The sequence below is a fragment of the Orbicella franksi genome, chromosome 11 (genome assembly GCF_964199315.1).
Source record: "Orbicella franksi chromosome 11, jaOrbFran1.1, whole genome shotgun sequence".
In the NCBI taxonomy this organism is placed as follows: Eukaryota; Metazoa; Cnidaria; class Anthozoa; order Scleractinia; family Merulinidae; genus Orbicella; species Orbicella franksi.
In genome coordinates, this window is record NC_138155.1 from 1,411,507 (window position 1) to 1,430,280 (window position 18,774).

General features: G+C 37.7%; 1 protein-coding gene across 1 annotated transcript; it reads right to left on the reverse strand.

Moving 5' to 3' along the window:
• Window positions 1–80: 80 nt before the first annotated feature.
• On the reverse strand, window positions 81–10,667 carry LOC145460409 (leucine-rich repeat and guanylate kinase domain-containing protein-like). The gene is made up of 19 exons (XM_081445198.1): window positions 10,242–10,667; window positions 9,830–9,928; window positions 9,446–9,527; window positions 9,211–9,311; window positions 8,495–8,576; window positions 7,869–7,993; window positions 7,691–7,744; window positions 7,444–7,533; window positions 6,008–6,088; window positions 5,290–5,376; window positions 4,866–4,972; window positions 4,460–4,579; window positions 3,961–4,057; window positions 3,483–3,596; window positions 3,318–3,386; window positions 2,972–3,104; window positions 2,156–2,433; window positions 1,495–1,586; window positions 81–768 (listed from the first exon to the last, which is right to left on the reverse strand). Exons 1-19 carry the CDS (start codon window positions 10,482–10,484, stop codon window positions 381–383), a joined length of 2,442 nt encoding a protein of 813 aa, XP_081301324.1. The 5' UTR covers window positions 10,485–10,667; the 3' UTR covers window positions 81–380.
• Between the last annotated feature and the right edge of the window lie 8,107 nt (window positions 10,668–18,774).

The following is an 18,774-nucleotide window of genomic DNA, read 5'->3' on the forward strand; positions in this document are numbered from 1 at the left end:
GACGAGATCCTACTGCATGTTATTCACAGTTACGATTCACGAGAAAAGAACTACAACCGGGACGATTTTCAAGTGAAAAACTGACTCAATTGTGTAACGTTTCTTTTATTTACAACACCCAAACAAACTACCACTATTGATCCTATTAATCAATGACATGTGGATTTTAAGAACATGGCTAAACGATAAAAGAAAAAGTTGCATCAATTGTTACGCTTTCTGTAATAACTATTTACATGAATATAAAATAGACCTACTCACAAGATAAACAGAGTCCTGCAGACACGAAAAACAAGAGATATTCTTGTCACAGTGCCAAAAGCTTTATCCAGATGTTGAATCGTGTATGAGGTAACGGCGAGCATAAATGATATCACATTTTAAATAGAATTGGCAATTTCAACTTGGCCGAAAACTCCTGAAAACGGCACTGACCCTGTTTCTTGCGAATCGAACGTCTCTGCTGGGATAAAATCAAGCAAATTTCTCGAGTCCTCCTCTTCTTCTTCGTCCGAGTCTCTTGGAAACTGAGCATCATCGTTCGAATACGCACGCGCAGATGACACGATAGACGAAGTTGTTTCTTCTTCTTCTTCGGACTCAGAAATGTTCGATTCCAGGCCTGCCTCTCTGGCCTCGAAATGGCTACTAGCGTTGGCGACCATGGAAGCCAGTGAAGCGTTAAAATTGAGAGGGACTGAGAATGAACGCTTGATGTCCGGGGAGTGTTGGGCTGAGGAAGGCTGGAAACTAGCGGAGACCGTTTGCCTAGGATAAAAATAAATAATGGTAAGAGAACATCAAGTGATTAATAAATACTGAGTGTAATAAGTCTTATTATTATATGGCTAGCTCTATGAGCGGAAATTAGATGAATCAAATCCTGCGCTGTCATTGGTTACCCGAGCGGGCAAGATTGAGCTATCTTGCCCGCTCGGGATTACCCGCTGTGTCCCGCAATAAAATTTCCCCAAAAGCCATATAATAAATCCTTTATTGATCAAGCGTGTGGTCAAGATGGCTTGATATTGGCTTCGTCCCCCAAGTTTTTTGCGAGTTTATGGACCTCGGCTCCGTCTCGGTCCATAAACACGAAAAAAAAAAACTTGGCCAATATCCAGCCATCTTCACCTCACGCTTGGTCAATAACCCATATGAACTGGAGATTTGTTTGAACTTTTTGCTAAACTTTTCATCGCCGATGTTGTGATACCGCGCTCAAGTAGGCAGGCTATAGGAATGAATCACGTTAATATCTGTGGAAACGAATGATGACAAAAATATATGAAATGTAAAGGGAACTTGAATGAGAGGTCTTTCGTATCGTAAATCGTACCATCCTACATGCCGCAGCTCCGCAGGAGCAAATCAAAAGCTTTCTTGACACGTAGAGGGAATGGAACGGGAATCAGTAGGGAGGGAGTCTGTCTTTTGCAGGCCCCAGTCTCTGAGCAGTAAAAACATGCATGTCTACAATTTTACTGACTTGGCTACCTTGAGTTGATAAACTGCTCCAGTGAAACCTGGTGAATTCCAGCCACTGCTGCTTTAGCTTTTGTCTGTCGCCGTTCTAGTGATAGAATTTCCTGCCAAAAATGAAATACGAGATACAATTAATACCACTTGTTAGTGCATTAAAAGCATACTCTGGAGTAAGTGGCCTGAGTTCGGGTCCTGGCTCTTGGTCAAAACACGTGACTCTCACGTGCCTCTTTCCTCCCAGGGCCAGGTTGTTCGAAAGCCCCTTAGCGCTAAACCAGGATTAAAAGTTTACCGAAGTGTTAATTTTTCTGGGATAAATTTTTTTTCACTGCTTACTTTTTGTGTAGTTTGAAATTATTCAAACTTAAAACTGAAGGACAAACAATATAAACAGAAAGCCGCACCGAAAAGTTGCAAAACTCAAGTAAAATTCTCCTTAAACCTGGGCTAGCTTAATCGGGCTTTGAACAACCCGTCCCGGGTGTGTAAATAGGAACTGGTAAACTGACAAGAAGAAGGGCTAAGCCCGAAAGTTCATCTACGGAAATATCACTTGCATCAAATCTTCTCAATTTCGCCATTAAATGTTTGCCGATTTTTTGTTTACTGCGAGTGTGTGTTGTTGACTGCTCGAGTGAGAATCTTACTCTACTTCCGGTTCCACCATACTTACCACTGGCGTCTTTTGCTGTGCCAATTTAACTCCCTTGGGAGGGATAGTCGATGAATCAGACCGTCGTGACCAGGTCCTCGCAGCCATGTTGACAGTCGCACTTGTTGTTTGACTGGTACCTGATTTCGCGCCCTGCTGAAGGGTATCCTCTGATTGGCTGGTATCAACTGACGTCATACTATCACTAAACAGTTCAGAGTGTACTGTAGATGGGGGTGACATACCAAGGTACTCCATGATTAGGCGTTTAAGGCGCTTGTAAGCGTCACCAAGATCTTCTGTTGTCATGAAAGAAATTGTAAAGAGATTCACGTATGAGAAATCTTTCTTCATCAAACTAATTTTGACGTCCTTGCTATTTTTCCTGCAGCGTTCATGGCACTTTTTTTACTCTCATAAACTTAGTTTTATTTGAAGCATTCAGTAAAAGGAAGATATAAATCCCAGCTGCGATATAAGCGTTAAAAGTCTGATAGACAGAACTACTTGTAAGATGTTTTAACGACTTTTAATCTCAATCCCTGTACCCACTCGGACGCTTATTTGGGTAAAGCATTCAACTGAATTTTAAACAGAACATTTTAAGGGCAAATAAAAGAGAATTTCACGACAAATTAGTCCTGTGTTATGTAACAGTAATGATGGCCTATAATCTGGGAAGAGATAAGGGCCGAAAGTGATACAACTGAAACAAGGAGGGGGGAGGGGGGGGGGCATCTACTCCTCTCTTTTTCTGCTGGTATCAGGTGCTGTATCTACGACGTAGCTGTATTGAATGTTTATTTACTGAGCGTTGTGTGAGTTCTGATATCTTACCGCTGTTAATAGCCATATCAAAGAAGCCTGGATTTTGTCTGTTATGTTTCAGACACAACTCAGCTCGATCTAATGACTGAAGTAACAGAGGCTCTGCATAATCACCACGCTCCCTAAGACGAGCTTCATGTATCTAACAAAGCAAAAAATAAATAAATAAAAAGAAGTAAAATACTGAATATTAATAACCTTAGACCACTGTAAAGTCTCAAATCAGTGGATTCTGTTTCTGTGGTGCCTCTTTTGATATCGATATTCACCTCCATCTACACCCGGGTTGGCTTGTGTGATCAGTATCTGGATTGATTCAATATGGTTAACAATACATACCTGTATGTTATCTTACCTCTCTTGACACAGGTACCACCAAAACATATCTGGGTTCAAAATAAGTGTTCTTGAAACTCAACACTCCCTGAAAAAAACCGAAAAGAAATCTTAACGGTTGCCATTTCAAGTAATATCACTATACATACGAGAGTAAAGTTAAAAGTACACATTATTCACCAACCTCTAAGTCCATATGGAATACCGCGGCAAGCCCCTCACGGGCCACATTTTCCACGGCCTCTCTTGTGACACCATACCAGTTCCCCGCCAGCTGGCACGTCTGCAAGAATTTACCCTGTGAAATAGAAACATATAAGTGTAGGTTTGTAACATCGGACTCCAGGACGCGACTTCACCTAAAATACAGCGATTGCCTTAAAATGGGGTGAGTTATTTAACACAGTAAATGTCTTGAGCCCAGGTAATTCAGTAATTCGTCTAGTGTGGTCGTCCGAGTGAGGGTAGTTCTGAAAAGAACTGTTGTTGGTGACTGACGTTTCGACAAGCTTAGCGGACGCCAAATTTTCTCATGGATGTTCACGTATACACATATATGTAAATTATTCTATAAAGATTTTGCGAGTAGGTGCGGCGCTTAAACGTATTTTGGAAAGTTTGCGTTCTAGAGTTAGTTGAAACCAAATGTTAAAGAGTTTTACCATCACAACTCCTTGTTCAAATTCCTCCTGAGTCACAAAACAGTAATCTTCAAGGTTTTCTTCCTCCTTGCGGGGCGTTCTTGTAGTGTGAGAAATACTGAGAAAAATTAGGACAGAACGTTAATCATTCTTTCTGTTCAGTAACTACCTTAAGGCGGCAAAATACTGTAGGAGATACAAAAACCCTCAACTTGTCGTGCAACATTGCTTTGTTGCAAGTTTTGGGTCGATGTTTCTCGTTTTTCACCTTGCGTGATCAACAAAACCATTTGGTGCGGTTGAAGAAAGTGTTGCGAAAATTAGAGCGCGGGTCTACTTTGAGCAAAACATTTTGGCTTTGTTGCACGTTTTTCATCAAACTCACAACTTGTCAAGCAACAAATTTGCTCATGTTTTTGTATCTCGTATTTCGCCGCCTTTAGAAATGCGAGATACAGCAAGTCAAAGGATTGTACTTACTGGACAGAAGTCCTATTATCCTAACCTTTTCAAAACTTACCCAAATCCGAAAAAGTCTGGAAACTCCTGGCACAGTCTCCGCGCCAGATATCGCTTGCCTGATCCAGGCGGTCCACACAAGATTAACATGGGATATGGTGTGTCCACACTTGGAAGGGTGCTGAAAGAACGTGTAAACGAGGTCTAAAGTAACTCTTGATAATAATCACCTTGAGTCGGTTTCCTGCTTTAAACATTTTGGATTAAATAAGTTTGATTTATAGTTCTCAAGCCACTCCAGTTCAGCACGCAAGGAAGTTGACTTTTTTGGGGAAATTACGCGCAGAACTAAAAGTAAAAAGATAATGAACTCCCTCCACTCTCCCCGCTGTTATCATCATAACTGGCCAGCAGGTTTAATTTAGCTTTCAACTTTTGACACAAGGGAAATTCTCCGTAGTCCTTACCTATCGTGAATTCTCGTCGGCTGGAGAAGCGACTTTGTCACGTGAAACATGTGATCACGTGCTGCGATGACCTCTGCAGGGGGATTAAACATGTTGACAGCCGAAACCTGTCAAGTTCAATTAAAGATTTGAATTATCGCAAAGAAACTCACTAAGGGAATAACACCTTGTAACATACAGTTTTACTCGTTTCTTTTAGAGTTCGTGAAACTTCTTGGTTGCTAAGCTTAAACATACAAAATGTGCCGGGGCTTAAATGTACAGCAAGAAGGCCGAAGCAAATTTGCCATCCACAAGATCTCCCATGCGATCCCATGAGAGTAACTGCAAGTATCCAAATTTTGGCTGAACGCAAATCATGTCAAATGTTCCTGGTTAACTAAGTAATGAAGACAGTGGACTTCTTCTCGAGTGTGTCTTTTACCTTTTCCTCAACCGATACTTTAGAGCGATCTAGTTCCGTCAGGCTTTGTATTCTGAACAACAAGGAAAGTCTGTAATCTGGCATGCACTGGAAAAAATAAGGAATAAAACATAATATGAGAATGAAAGTGAAGAATGATCATCGCAGTAAATTTTCCAATTTAAGCAATTGGAAAGAAGAAGCCTGAAAAAATCAGTGCTTCAACGGGATTCGAAACCCTGACCTCTGCGAATACCGGAGTGCAAATATGAATTATTTCATATATACTTCACATCATTTCACTCCTCACGGGAAGAAATGAACTCAATTAATTGACCTCGCTCCCAATGTCTGGCTTCATAGCTCAGTTGGTAGAGCATCGCACCTGTATTCGCGGAGGTCACGAGCTCGAATCCCGTTGAAGCCCTGATTTTTTCCAATTGCTTAAATTGGAAAATTTACTGCGATGATCATTCTTCACTTTCATCTACAACCGCAGTGCAAATATGAATTACTTCAGATATACTTCATAATATGAGAATGCTTTACATGTGGCTCGTAACTAAACTGGAGGCTACAGTAAGTCACCACCCATACACACGATAAAACAAAGGAGAGGTAGAAAAAGAAAAAAAAATGGTTATAAAGCCTTGAAGAGGGTTTCTTCATACATGCAAACTATAAAACAAAATATTTAGTAGTCTTTATTGAAGGAGCTACACTGTAATTTTAAAAATACCTGGATTGGATTTCCAAGCAAGTTAAGGTTCCGTAACAAACCCAGTTCTCGGATGTATCTTACTTCAGCAATGTCAATTATCTGAGGAAAAAAACAACAACGTAAAGGAAGCTTTTTCAACTGCCTGGTTTATACATCTGTGCTACTTGGAGAAGCTTGGAGATTCATCAAAATGGTTGGAAAATTACAATAGTTAAATAATCCTTAGCTTGGGAGCCAAATCGAACATAATTTTGGTGGGTTTTGAGCTGAAATAGGTTTATTTTAGCATTAATAATATGAATTGTAGGTCATTTTGAGCTTGAGGTCAGAGCAGGGATTTAAAATGTGCTGTTAAAGGAGCTATATCACAGTCTGTACATTTAAAAAATTTGGCCTAAAGTTTTCAAGTTTGTTGTTTGTAATCTGTGTTAATGTTCTCTAGCCTCGTTCCTCTTTCATTGGTTTATTATTATCTCTTTGGCATTTTTCTATCTGTTCTACTTTTCATCTATCTTTTCTATTTTCAGTTCAATTTAAAGGTAATATTTTATAATTGGCCAAAATACCCTGACTAAGCTCCACGAAGGTGGCTGAACACAGTTTTTGATACGTGTGTTTCATTCACCTTTTTCTCTAAAACCCTTGATCCCTTGGTTGTCAAAAATGGCAGCAAGCAAATTAACAACACAAACTTTGTTTTTTTGACAGTTAAGCTGACGTATGTGCCATTGCCATGGTAACATGAATAAATATAAACAGGCCTTTAAAATCGGTTTTGTTTATTTGTAGAAAATCTTGTCGTTAGATTTTCTTATTAATTTGCATGTAACAAGCTTGTAACGATTCTCACAAGTTAACACCATTTTGCTAATAATTTAACAGAGAGATCTTTAATTATCCCTTGTTGAAGGTTCACTGGAATATCTAGAATTTCCTTTGTCAAAGTTCAATTTTTTCATTACTCCAGTTACTTATTTCCTAAAGTATTTTCGTGCCAAATTTTGTGAAATTCTAAAGGGTGGTTCTCGAGAAACAGGCGTATTTCCAAGAGTGCAATTTTTCATTCAATCGCAATTTTTTGGCCTACTATGCATGCGCTACATTTAACTGGGTTCTTTCGGTAACAAAGACAAAGCTGAGAATTGCTGGGTTCTTTGTATTGTTACCTTTTCTAACATATCTTTTTAATAAAAGATAGTGCGGGTGTTGAGTAAATAAAATGATCGCTCCATTGACGGCATGTTTGTTTTTTGTAATCCTTGTGCCCGTGCTGAATTGCATCAGCAAAAGCCTGTGCAAAAACTGTGTTCTGCCATCTTAAGTTGAGGTGTGGTAGATGATACTGTATATACCACTTGAAAATATAAACAAACAGTTTAACACAACAGCAAACATGTAAATAATTTATTGTACATGTATAATTTCATGTATTGTACAGAGTAAGCATTACATACCTGGTTTTCTTCTAGATCAATCTCTTGTATTAAGTTATGGTTCTGAAGACCTTTCATGCTCCGAATACTGTTTCTGGACAAATTGAGTAACTGAGACAAGAGGTAGAGGACATTAAAGATGCATGCTTAATATACTTACATGTCAATAATCAATAATCAATTCAAATTATATAGTTTTTTTACTTTATTTTCACATTAAAAAAGCATATTTCAAAATTGAGCACTTATTTAATAAATGTTTACTTACCTCTAGATATTTCAGCGTTTCCAAATTTTCAATTTTCTTTATGTCATTGTTACTCTAGAGCCATATGATTAAAAATAATAAATAACAATAATAACTAACTGGACTGAAAATTAGACACACTGTATGTCTTGAGCCATGCAAGAGCAAGAAAAAAAGAGATAAACATAATTTAACAAACCAGGTTCAGTGATTTTAGAGGCAAGTTTTCCAGATTAGCTATCCTGGAGATCTTATTGTTCATCAAGCTCAAGTGAGATAGCCGGTGACAGCTAGTTAAACCCTGAATTTCTGAAATGTTATTATCTGTAAATTGGAAAAATTAAGGATAATAATCAACAAACACTAATATTGTAATGACAACAGTTTAAGGCAAAGCCTTTTTTCAAGGCAGAGGTGGCTAACTGCCATACTGAAACTTCATAAAGGACCTCGGCTTGTACTTTTTAGATGTACTCCCCCTTGATGGATGGATGTCTGACATCAAAACGCCCAGCATTTTTGACATTTGTCCCAACATTCAAGCAAGATTTCTTATTCTAGCTGTAGACAATTCAAGTAAATATGTTATTTAAAGTAAAATAAAATACTTGTGAAGGGGGTGAGGGGATTAAACCTCAATGGCTCAATGGACTAACATCACATCCATGAGAACTACACAAACAAATAGTCCAATGGTTGTGAATGTTACAAAAACCAGAGCCATTAGTTTTCTAGCACTAATAAGCCATCTAGCCCCCCACCACGTCCCTCTCCCCCCCCCCCCCCCCCACACCCTCCTTGTTCCCAAAGCTTTTTCAAGGATACAGTCCAGTGTGAGGCTTGTCAAGCACTGATGAGCTGAGAGATCCGGAAGGGTTTCTATTTTGTTATAGGACATAATCACTTCCTGTGTAAAAAAGTTAATCATACTGGTAGATCATAAGGTTATTATAACATCACTACTGACAAGAGAAAAAAATGTTGCTGTTTATAGTGGTGAAAATGCTTAGCTACACCTACACCTATCTAGTTCTCAGCCATGCCACTTTGGTCACTGTACACAATTAAATATTGTTTCTTCTAGTTAATTCCTTTCTGTATTTATTTTTCCTATATCATTGAAAACCATCTTATGTTAAGTTGTTTTTCTGTAAATAGTGTGCAATAATAAAAAAACTGAAACTGAAAACTCAAACTTTAAACTGACAGAAACAAATATATCAACTTAACATAATAGGCTTAAAAATCCCAACTGGAAGGAGGCAGACCAGTTGGCCTAATATTACAAGCATGACCAAGGAGTTGAACTAGGGTCTATCAAGAAACAACTCCAGTTAAGTGGTCAGAGTGGGACTTGAAACCCCAACCTCTGGATCTCAAGTCCGCCACCCAGTAAACACTTGGCCACACTGTCTTCTGTGAATAATAATCCTAGACTTGCTTGGATGATGTATTTAGATACAATTAAAGAAATTAGGAAATAATTGCCCAGGGACTTTATAAATAGTTAAAATTGGTTAACATTCTTGCATTTCTCCTACCCTTAGACCAAGAGGAGGCTTGAAGTTTAAAACAGTGGTGAGTTCATTGTGTGAGACATCAAGTGTCACCAGATAAGGCATACAGCCCAATGGACTTAAATCTGTTAGCGCAATGAGATCTGTTAATTTACCTCAAACTATTTATAAATAAGTAAATGAAATAAAACAAAAGAACCAAAACAAAAAATACAAGTGGAACAAAACTTTCATGTTCTTGAAGGAAGTTTTCACACACCTGTGAGTGAATTATGTGAAATAATTACAGTTTGCAAGTGGATGTACTCCTGTAAGCATGTGATATCTGTCAGTTCACAACCCTGTGAAAAGAGAAAAACAATCAATAAATAATTTACATGCAGACTGAAGGTGGGGCTCCACTGTAAAGATTACAGGTACATGAACATAATAATTTAACCCTCACACTTTACAATGTTGCATGCATGCATATTAATTAGTTACCACCACGACTAACAAAACAGATATTAAACCAATCCAACCTGATTTAGGATTTCCAGATTTGATGTATCACCCCACACTCCCAAGCTCTATTTTAAATTCTGCAAATGCCTGCAAGTTGTAATTGCTAATAATACTGCTAGCAACAACAAAACCTTAATACCGCTAAGAAGAGATTGAGATAAACTTGAAGGGTTCCATCAGCAGACCGTCCTAACTGTGATAAACCATCAGCTATCATGTCTTCAATCTCTTCTGCCTCCTGAAAAAAAAAAATAGATACAAACAGGTGTGTAATCAATTTTTTGAAATCATCCATTTAACTTTATCACTGTTGCTGTCTACATGTACATGTATTTTACAAGTTTGGTACGTTTATCTCATATAACGAAAATGTATTTTTCTCGCCAGCATCAACAGTAATGACTTGTTTTTGATGAGGCATTGAGGAAAGTCTTATACATGCATGTATAAACTTAAGCAACATGCAGGTTTAAAATGTAGCTACAAGCACAAAAAAAAGCACCGTACATCAGTCGTCAAGTCAACTCAAGCACCGTGCAAGTAGTCCTTACCTGATCATCCACTTCTTCTCCCTCTAAACTCTGATTTTCACGAGGATTGGCTTCTCCGTTAGTCTCTGATTCATCAATATTAAAACTTTCTTTTAGCAGCGCTTCATTGTCCGTAGTATCTGTCATTTCAATCTTCGAGAGTTCAGTATCTGTCATTTCAATCTTCGAGAGTTCAGTTGAATTGTCCATACTGTTTTCTTCATTTCTGACAGACCCAGTGACGCTACCACCTTTTGCACTCATTTGTGTTTTCTTAACGGTCAAATGCAACAGGACAAGCTTGATTCAACGAAGTATTTCAAGAGTACATATCCAGGTTAAAAATTCCATGTTTGTCCGCCATTTTGTATGTGTCTCGTTTCTAAGTAACAATACTAGAAGCTAGTCTTCCAACCAAACATAGATACTCGTGCCAGTCTCGCGCGAACAGTAAACATCCAGAAATTCTCGCGCGCTCATTGACTAATTTTCATTGTCAATAAGCGGACAGACGCATGAATTTGCAATTTGTGCGATGCGTCAACGAGTGAGAACGGACAATTTGGCAATTTGTTATTGTAAAAAACAAATTGACGTCTGTCATGCTATTGACAATGAATTTCGTAACAGCATTGTCAAAGTAGTTTGCGGACCCACTCGGTTACCGCCTCGTCGATCCACAGCTACTTTGAGAATGTTGTGAAAAAATTCATGATCAATAACAGGACAGACACATGAAAAACTGACGTAAATTTGTTAAACTGCCAGTGAGCCGAGTAGTTTCAACAAATTTGTTTCCTGACATTGTTTTCAATGAGATTGACTGACCTTCAGTTTTGTTAAAGGATAGCTTTGTAAATGATTCCGCTGCTCCAATATGATGATCTGTAGAAACTGTCGCCACTTTTGCTTGATTATAGATACGGGGCACGAGTACTTTATCCTGGTACACTTTGTTCTACGTACATGAGCTGATAACCACTGAATTATATGAATCCAGGACTGTTCAAGCACTGACGTCACACGAGTTTCGGGGACCGGTTGTAGAGCGATGAATAAATTTCTAAATTGCTGTAAATATTCAAGACAGCATCAACGGATAACTTTATGAAATACTCTGTTTACCTCGTAAACATCGTATTCTCGCGTAAAGATTGTCTGGGCGCTTATCTTCACTGACAGTTGCGAGAAAAATAGGCAAAAATTTATTCACATAAATGAAACAGATCTCTATAGACATTTCAAGACACACGGTAAATCAGATATTTATGACTTGAGAGTGCTTTCTCTTATTTAACAATTGCAACGAAAAGCACTTCGCTCCAGTCAAGGTTAGAAATTAACACTGCGTGAGTGTCAAATGAACAGCGTTATTATTATTACCACGTGCTAGATCTTCAAAACACTGAGACAATTTCGAAACGTTCCGAACAGACTGAGCGCTTCTTCTACATGAACATTAACTTGCCGTGGGCATCTGCACAAGTGATGCCATCATTGTCCTCCTCATAGTATTCGTCCCAGTCCTCGCTGTACCAGAGACCGCAACTCTTGGCCCGAAGTCAACAGCAATGGAGTGAGTAAATCAGGAAAAACAAGCTCGGAGGAATTGGCGTGATATCCGGGAATTCTCTAAGAGAGTTGCTTGTTTTCTGGGAGCAGGATATGGTGTGATGAATTAGTGATTACTGTCATCACATCCAAGTTGCTGATGTAGGGATATTCAGTTATCTTTACTTTACAGAAATAACGGTGAAAGTGATCTGACTTGTGCATGAACTGGCGAAAAGAATGAGGGATAGAGCACAGCGTTTTCTGTTGGGAAAATGGGTAATGGTAAAAAGTTTTCACGGGAAATGTTTGAGGCATAAGCTCTCCAAGAATTCCCACGGTGACATGTACAGTTGTATATAGGTTGGAGAACTATTCTTGCCGTACGAAAGGTATTTTTATTGATTTGATAACAGTAATATCAGGCAGAAAATTCTCTTGTTAGTTGACCAAGATTCAAAGTATTAACAGCTCGTTTTGTTTCTTCAATGGCGCTTATATAACCAGCCAAATCGTCTTCTAAACAGTCCTAGTTTCTCCTTTTTTGGTAAAAGCTGAAGAAAACAAAGAAAGAACACAAATCAAGTTTTATTGGTTAGAAAGCTACAGAATGGTAATACCGACCAAGACTACTTCACACGTACTGTTCAATCCCCTGCCTGTCCCATGCGTTTTCTGTTATATATAGAGACGTGTAAAACAGTTGTTTAAGGTGATTCCTTAGTATTGCACTGCGCATCCCTACTGCGCACGATTTTCGCGTCATTAGCGCGCGCACTTAAGCGCGTGCGCGTACAAAACGTAAGAGATTTCCCTCAAACTAACTCGATGGCGAAATAAACGCTTCTTTTCTCTCAAAGCCAAGCTAAAAACTCACCTTCTCCGTCATGCATTTTCATCATAGTTGTTTTTTTATTGTAAGTTTACTTTTAATTGTAATTTAAACTTTTTAAAATCATTGTAAGTTTACTTTTAATTGTAATTTTAGCTTTTTAGCCTTTTTATTCCGTTTTTAATCTTGTCATGCGGATTTGAACATTTTATGGAATTGGCGCATTATAAATGTTATTATTATTATTTATTATTATTATTAAACGAGCACGGTGACCCCCACTTTTTATTTTATAATTTCAATGAGAACAATATCCTCAATAACTGAGAAAAAAATTAAGAGAAATCTATGGCTACTTTTTTGGCGAATGAAATCTGAAATTCTACAGAGGGAGATCCATAACGGGCCCAACAGCGCATGTCCAAATTATGTTTCCTTTAAAAGATAAAAAAATGCAGGGTATTTGAAGACATTTTTTCTGGGACGTAGATGAATAAACAATCAAAGAAAGTCAAACTCTGTGTGATATAACACGCTCCGTTGAAAAATAATCGAGCTTATTTTTGCGCATGGAGATTACCAAAAGTCAGCTAAATAACCGTATTTGTCAGCATCGTGGCGTGAAAACAAGCGCGGTGACCCGCTCTTTTTACTACGTTTTTAATATCTCCTTGACCTGTAACAACAGCATACCAAGTTTCATTGGAAATCTATTGCGAGTTCTTTTACTAGGGAATCACCTTAAAAGCCAGCGAAGACGTCCAAGATTTTAATTTCGCGGTCAGGTACTGTCACGCAACAACCGTCCCCCACTAAGCAGCGTGGAGCATTGGTTAATTACTCAAACTGAGGTTGCGTACGAAAGTATTAACGAGAAACAGCTGCTTTGTATAAATTCTAGGTCTTCTGGTATCCTTTCCACAAAAAGTGTGCCCAATACGATCAAAGATAACTTTGAGCCAGGAATTCTCGTAGACGATGTTCGCAAAGGAAGGTTCTGTATCCTACAACGTAATAAAGTTGTAGAGAAGCGAGCTAATGGATTGAACCTGGGTACCAAACAAGGGTGTAACATTTTTCTGAACATTCTATATCTATTAACTGTAAAAACGGCGTAAAATATTTTTTTTTCTCGTTTACTTCAAACTCAAAGCAAATTTGTGCTTGAACTTACTTGGGCATCTGTGACAGCCTGGAAATCTGCGATTTGCTTCTTGACATAATCAATTTCACTAGAGAATTGAAAAAGAACGGTGAACGTTTTGGTTTGAGTAATTAGAATAGCAAAAACTCTATTTCTGCGTCGTATCGTTAATATAACGTATGCGAATTGTATAATAAGAAATAAAAAATCTACAGCTGTAGACACGGTGAGATGAATTTAGCTTAACGAAAACAAGGAATAGTTACATGAATAGAAAGAAACTCTTAATTTTTTTTACTATGTTGCTACAATGACATCAAATGGCGGACTGCTAATAATAATAATAATAATATGACAACACGTGACATCAACCGTCATAACCCGACGACGGTTGCCATACTGTCCGTACCGTCGACAATTTTGGTTTCCGGAAATGCTACTTAACATTCAGATTTAATAAACTTGATGTTATCAGCTTAAACAAAGCAGAAACCACATTTCTTAGACTAGATTTTTGACGGCAGTATTAAGTGAAATACTACGTTTATGGATTAATTGTTTGGAATTAATTGAGTTACTTACGTTTGCCTCTCTTTCATTACCATCTTATACTGCAAGAATAAGACAACTTAAATGAGAAGATATAGCATGTATTGACATAATATTTTAAATGACATTAATATTCTTGCCGTTTTCTTAGGTTCAGTAATGTCATTTCATGCGGTCTCAAATTATCGTTCAATTAATTCGCTTCTTTTGTTTGTGTAATCTATCATTTTCATTATCAGTAGCTTACTATGTGTTATTTTGGCTTAGGACATTTCTTGGTTATTCATTGCCGTCAGTTTTAAAATTTGATTAGTCGCTTGTGCTCTTACATTTCAGAAAACATAAGAAAGTTAAGCAATATTGACCAAGAGAGTCTGAACTGACCTAATTAATTGCTTTTTACCTCCAACCGTGCAACTTTAAAGTCCTTCACTATCTGTATTAATTTCCTGAAAATCAAACATATTAAAGGTGATATATGATAATTTTTTAGATGTAAGTCTCTTGTCATACTTTTGGCGCTTCTTCACTAGCCTCAGAGTCACAATCTGTTTCGCTTTTGCAGAGAAAACCGAAGTAAAGGTAAAAAAACTTTGTTTAGAGAAACAAATCGAACAAAATATATATGGGAATAGTATAGAATGGAACGGATTACAGTGAAGGGGAGTGCAGTACAGTACATTGGAGTGGAGTGGGGTGACGTGTAAAAGGCAAGGCGCTGGTGAGAAAGACTATATTTACCTTTTATGTTCATCTCGTTTTGCTTGAACGACCTGAGGAAACAAGTTAGGTCTTATCTCCAATATGTTTGGTTTTACTGGACGGCTACAGTTATTTTTGATAGATCAGAAAAGTATCAAGTTGAGTCGAACCTGTATATAACGGCCCTGTTTTAAGCGGCCACCCTCTTATACAATTAAGCGGCCAGTTTTCAAAGTCCCGATTTTTCGATCATACAAACGCTGTATTTGTTACCTATATTTAGAGGCCGCTTCCATTAAGCGGCGGCGGCCACCCTGAAGCGGTCCTATGTTTGCCTTTCTTTGTTATTTTTACCTGTATTAAGCGGCCTCCCTGAACGTAACAACTATGAAATTGAACGTAACAACCATGAAATGGTGGAATGAGATATTTTGTGTTGAACTGTAAGTCTTAGAAATACAGTACTGTACACCATAAAAGAATAGAGGACAATTCATTCCACAGTACTTTTGCACAATGTTCCGTATATTATACCGTTAAGTTACAAGTTGGCACTGAGCCGTGTTTAAAGTATTGATCGCTTGAAAGAGTGTAAATCTTCCCATTGTTTCCTTGCATGAAGTGTTTTTGTAGATACGGCATTAAAATTGACATTAGACCGCGCCCAGTGAGTAGTTTTAGTGATCCTGTATTAAGCGGCCAGTTCCTCAAGTCCCAAGGGTGGCCGTTATATACAGGTTCGACTGTAATATAATATTGTCAATGAGTTACCTGGACTTGTTTGTCGATCCCTTTGATGGTGTCCTCCAAACAGGAAATCTAAAAAGAAAATAAGAAACGCCATCAATAAAAATCCTTCTATTCGTAGCGCTTAAAGATAATAAGATAAGGTACTTTATTTAACGTGGAGCACTTAAAAATGCTATTAATCAACGAATTAAATATAAAATCTACAGCCTTTGACGAACCTCAGCGTCTTTCTTCTTGTGTTCAGCAATTTGTCTGGAAAGAAAATAAAGAAAAAAACGAAAACTCTTTGGATACAATCTGGCTGGCATCTTTAGAGTTTTAACAGTTCATCAATTATTGTCTATTGTGAATATCATAATTCGTTTAAGTTATTGGATCAATTCGTAAAACTCTTTTTCATGGTAGAAATTGCTTGTTTATTTGTTTGACATTCACCTCTTGACATCGACTTTCATCATCTGCAAAAAACGCAGCAACATTCATGTTAAAACAAGATAAATGGAACATCAGTATGTGTATGGATTTATGTGTATGCGTTTAAGACTATTGGGGTGTGGAACATTTCTGTCTGGGGAGTAAAATTAAGGTTTTTCTATGTAAAATTGACTCTAGGTAATAGGACAGATATTGTAGATAGTCACTGCCAATGGAGGTAAAATTAATGTAGAGATAAATAAGTCAGTGTAACAAACCGCTATTTCCTTTTGAATCCCTCTGATTTTAGCCTCCTGTGATGCTTTCTACAGTAGTAAAAAAGACCAGTTAGTTTAGTAATAGGAGATGCTTTGGTATAATTGGTCAATAAATTTCACCATACATTAATAATAATATAATAATGATAATAAATTAATACTTTAAGAGGAGGCCTCCAATCACTTGGGGGCGGTTTTAATTTAGGAGGGTCCTATAAGAAATTAAAGTCTAAAATACACATTAAATGTCTAAACAGACAGACATTTGGCCAACTGGTCTGCCTCTTGCCAGTTGGGATTTTTAACTATGTCACGTTTATTTGAAATATTTGTTTCCTTTGTTTCAGTGGCATGCCTGTAAACTAGCAAAGCTTAGTGCTTGTATAGCTAAGTGTATGGCCACTATAAATAAGATTTACATTTTTTTTTTTACATTTACAGTGATTACATTGCCGTTGGCACAAACTGAAAATGCCGGTTACAAGTGACTAATGAATTTAAAAATTTATGCTTCCGAAGCATCAAAACGTTGACTTTGAAATCAATATTTTCACTTACTGTCTGTTCGGCCATATTCAATTCCTTCCTTTGGTTCAGCAATTTACTAAAGACAATGAATGATAATGAAATGAGAATGTTGTTAGTTGCATAGCAGTTCAAAGTTTAACCATGCAGTTGCAATTTACTTACCTTTTGTACTCTTCGTTTATCTTAACTATCATCTGCAAATTGAAGGTTCAAAACAAAATATTATTGTTCATAGAACAATGCCTGATAGATTGTCTGAAGAGGAAACTCAATCCAAAATGCTTAAATCAAAATATTGATGAGATTTAGTGCTCAATCAACAAGTCAGTTAACAAGTAGACTTAGTAAAAGTCTCAAGCGATGAACAGCGAAGGATACCTTCTTACTTTCTTACGTTAGGGAGTCCCATGCTGTGCCACGTTATCAGGATACATTTAATGATATCACTGATATACAAAATTCTATTACATTGAGGAGATACCAAAATGACCTAAACAAACCTTTGTGGCTGTTGTAATGGCTGCTAGGTTTGTTTTCAATTCTTCTTTCTAATAAAGTACATCATAAAAAAAAATATTAATACACGATAAATATATAAATAAAAGGATTTTACGACGATATAATTATCTAATGTGAGTGTATGCGAGCCACTAGGAGAGCGAACATACCATCGTATAACATGGAAACGAGTGTGAGTGCTAGAAATAATAACGTCACTTACTTCCTTTAATTCTAAGCCTTCCAATTCTTTGGTGGCCATCTGAACTATTCTACAGTGAAGCAAAATAAATATCCAGCAGTTAGTGTTGCTGGCGCTAAATCCAGAATTCGACAGTCGATACCATCTGGAACTCGGATTTTGTTTTTTTCCGAGTTGATGTCATTTCTACATTCGATACCAGTTGCTTGACGAAAAATACTCACCCTAAAATTACTATGCAAGAAACATATAAATCAATGCCATTCAACTTGTTGAGAACGAATTATTTATCTGATTTTGGTTTGATGCTGAATCTTTGAATGGTAAATTATACAATTTTCCCAATATCCATTACCTTTCCACTTCCTCCACATCAGAATCGCTGATAACCTCCTGTAAAAAAAGGAACAAGTGGCCAATATTTACCCATCGTCTGTAGTACTTAAGACCTGGCCAAACAGACTCGCAAGTTTTTTACGTTATACAGGGCCCCCGTTGATACCAGTCCTGCGACTGAAGGGGTCACCCTGTTTAAATATTGATTATTATTATTAAGTAGTCGCAAGTAGCCGCAAGCTGAACTTACGTAGAGACTTGCGTTGGGTGGCGGACTGGCAGGTTTCCTCGCCAGTACATGCAAGTCGTAAAAACCACTTTCAAGGCAAACATATCCTGTATTTCATTGGCTAATAATAGGTTAATGGACGTCACTCAACTTGCGTTGACTTGGGCTGGGTGGCCAAACGAGGAAAAACTTGCGCGTAAATTTGATCTTTACCAAAGAGGGCACAAGCCATCGCTAGTCAACGCAGCAAGCGCACGCAAGGCCTAGCCAGACGGAGAACTAAGCAGACCCAAGTTTTCAACTTGCTTCTACTTGCGAGTCCCTTTGGCCAGGGCTTTATAATTAAGTAGAATGTAAACATTCAAAAATAATTAAAAATATAAACACCTTCCAGGAGTCAGAAAAACACACGCTTCTGTTGATCGACATTTTTGTCTCCAAGAAATTACTGAGCTCAAACTTCAGAGAAACACGACTTGCACTTACCATTTGACCTCTGTCACGTAATCGCCTTTCGCATGCTTCAAGTTCACTGTGTATA

Coding starts and splice junctions, on each gene's coding strand:
- LOC145460409 (XM_081445198.1), bottom strand. CDS start 10,484: ATGAGTGCAAAAGGTGGTAGCGTCACTGGGTCTGTCAGAAATGAAGAA. Junction 9,312..9,445: donor TTCACATAATTCACTCACAG/GTGTGTGAAAAC, acceptor TTGCGCTAACAG/ATTTAAGTCCATTGGGCTGT. Junction 4,973..5,289: donor AAGTATCGGTTGAGGAAAAG/GTAAAAGACACA, acceptor TGAACTTGACAG/GTTTCGGCTGTCAACATGTT.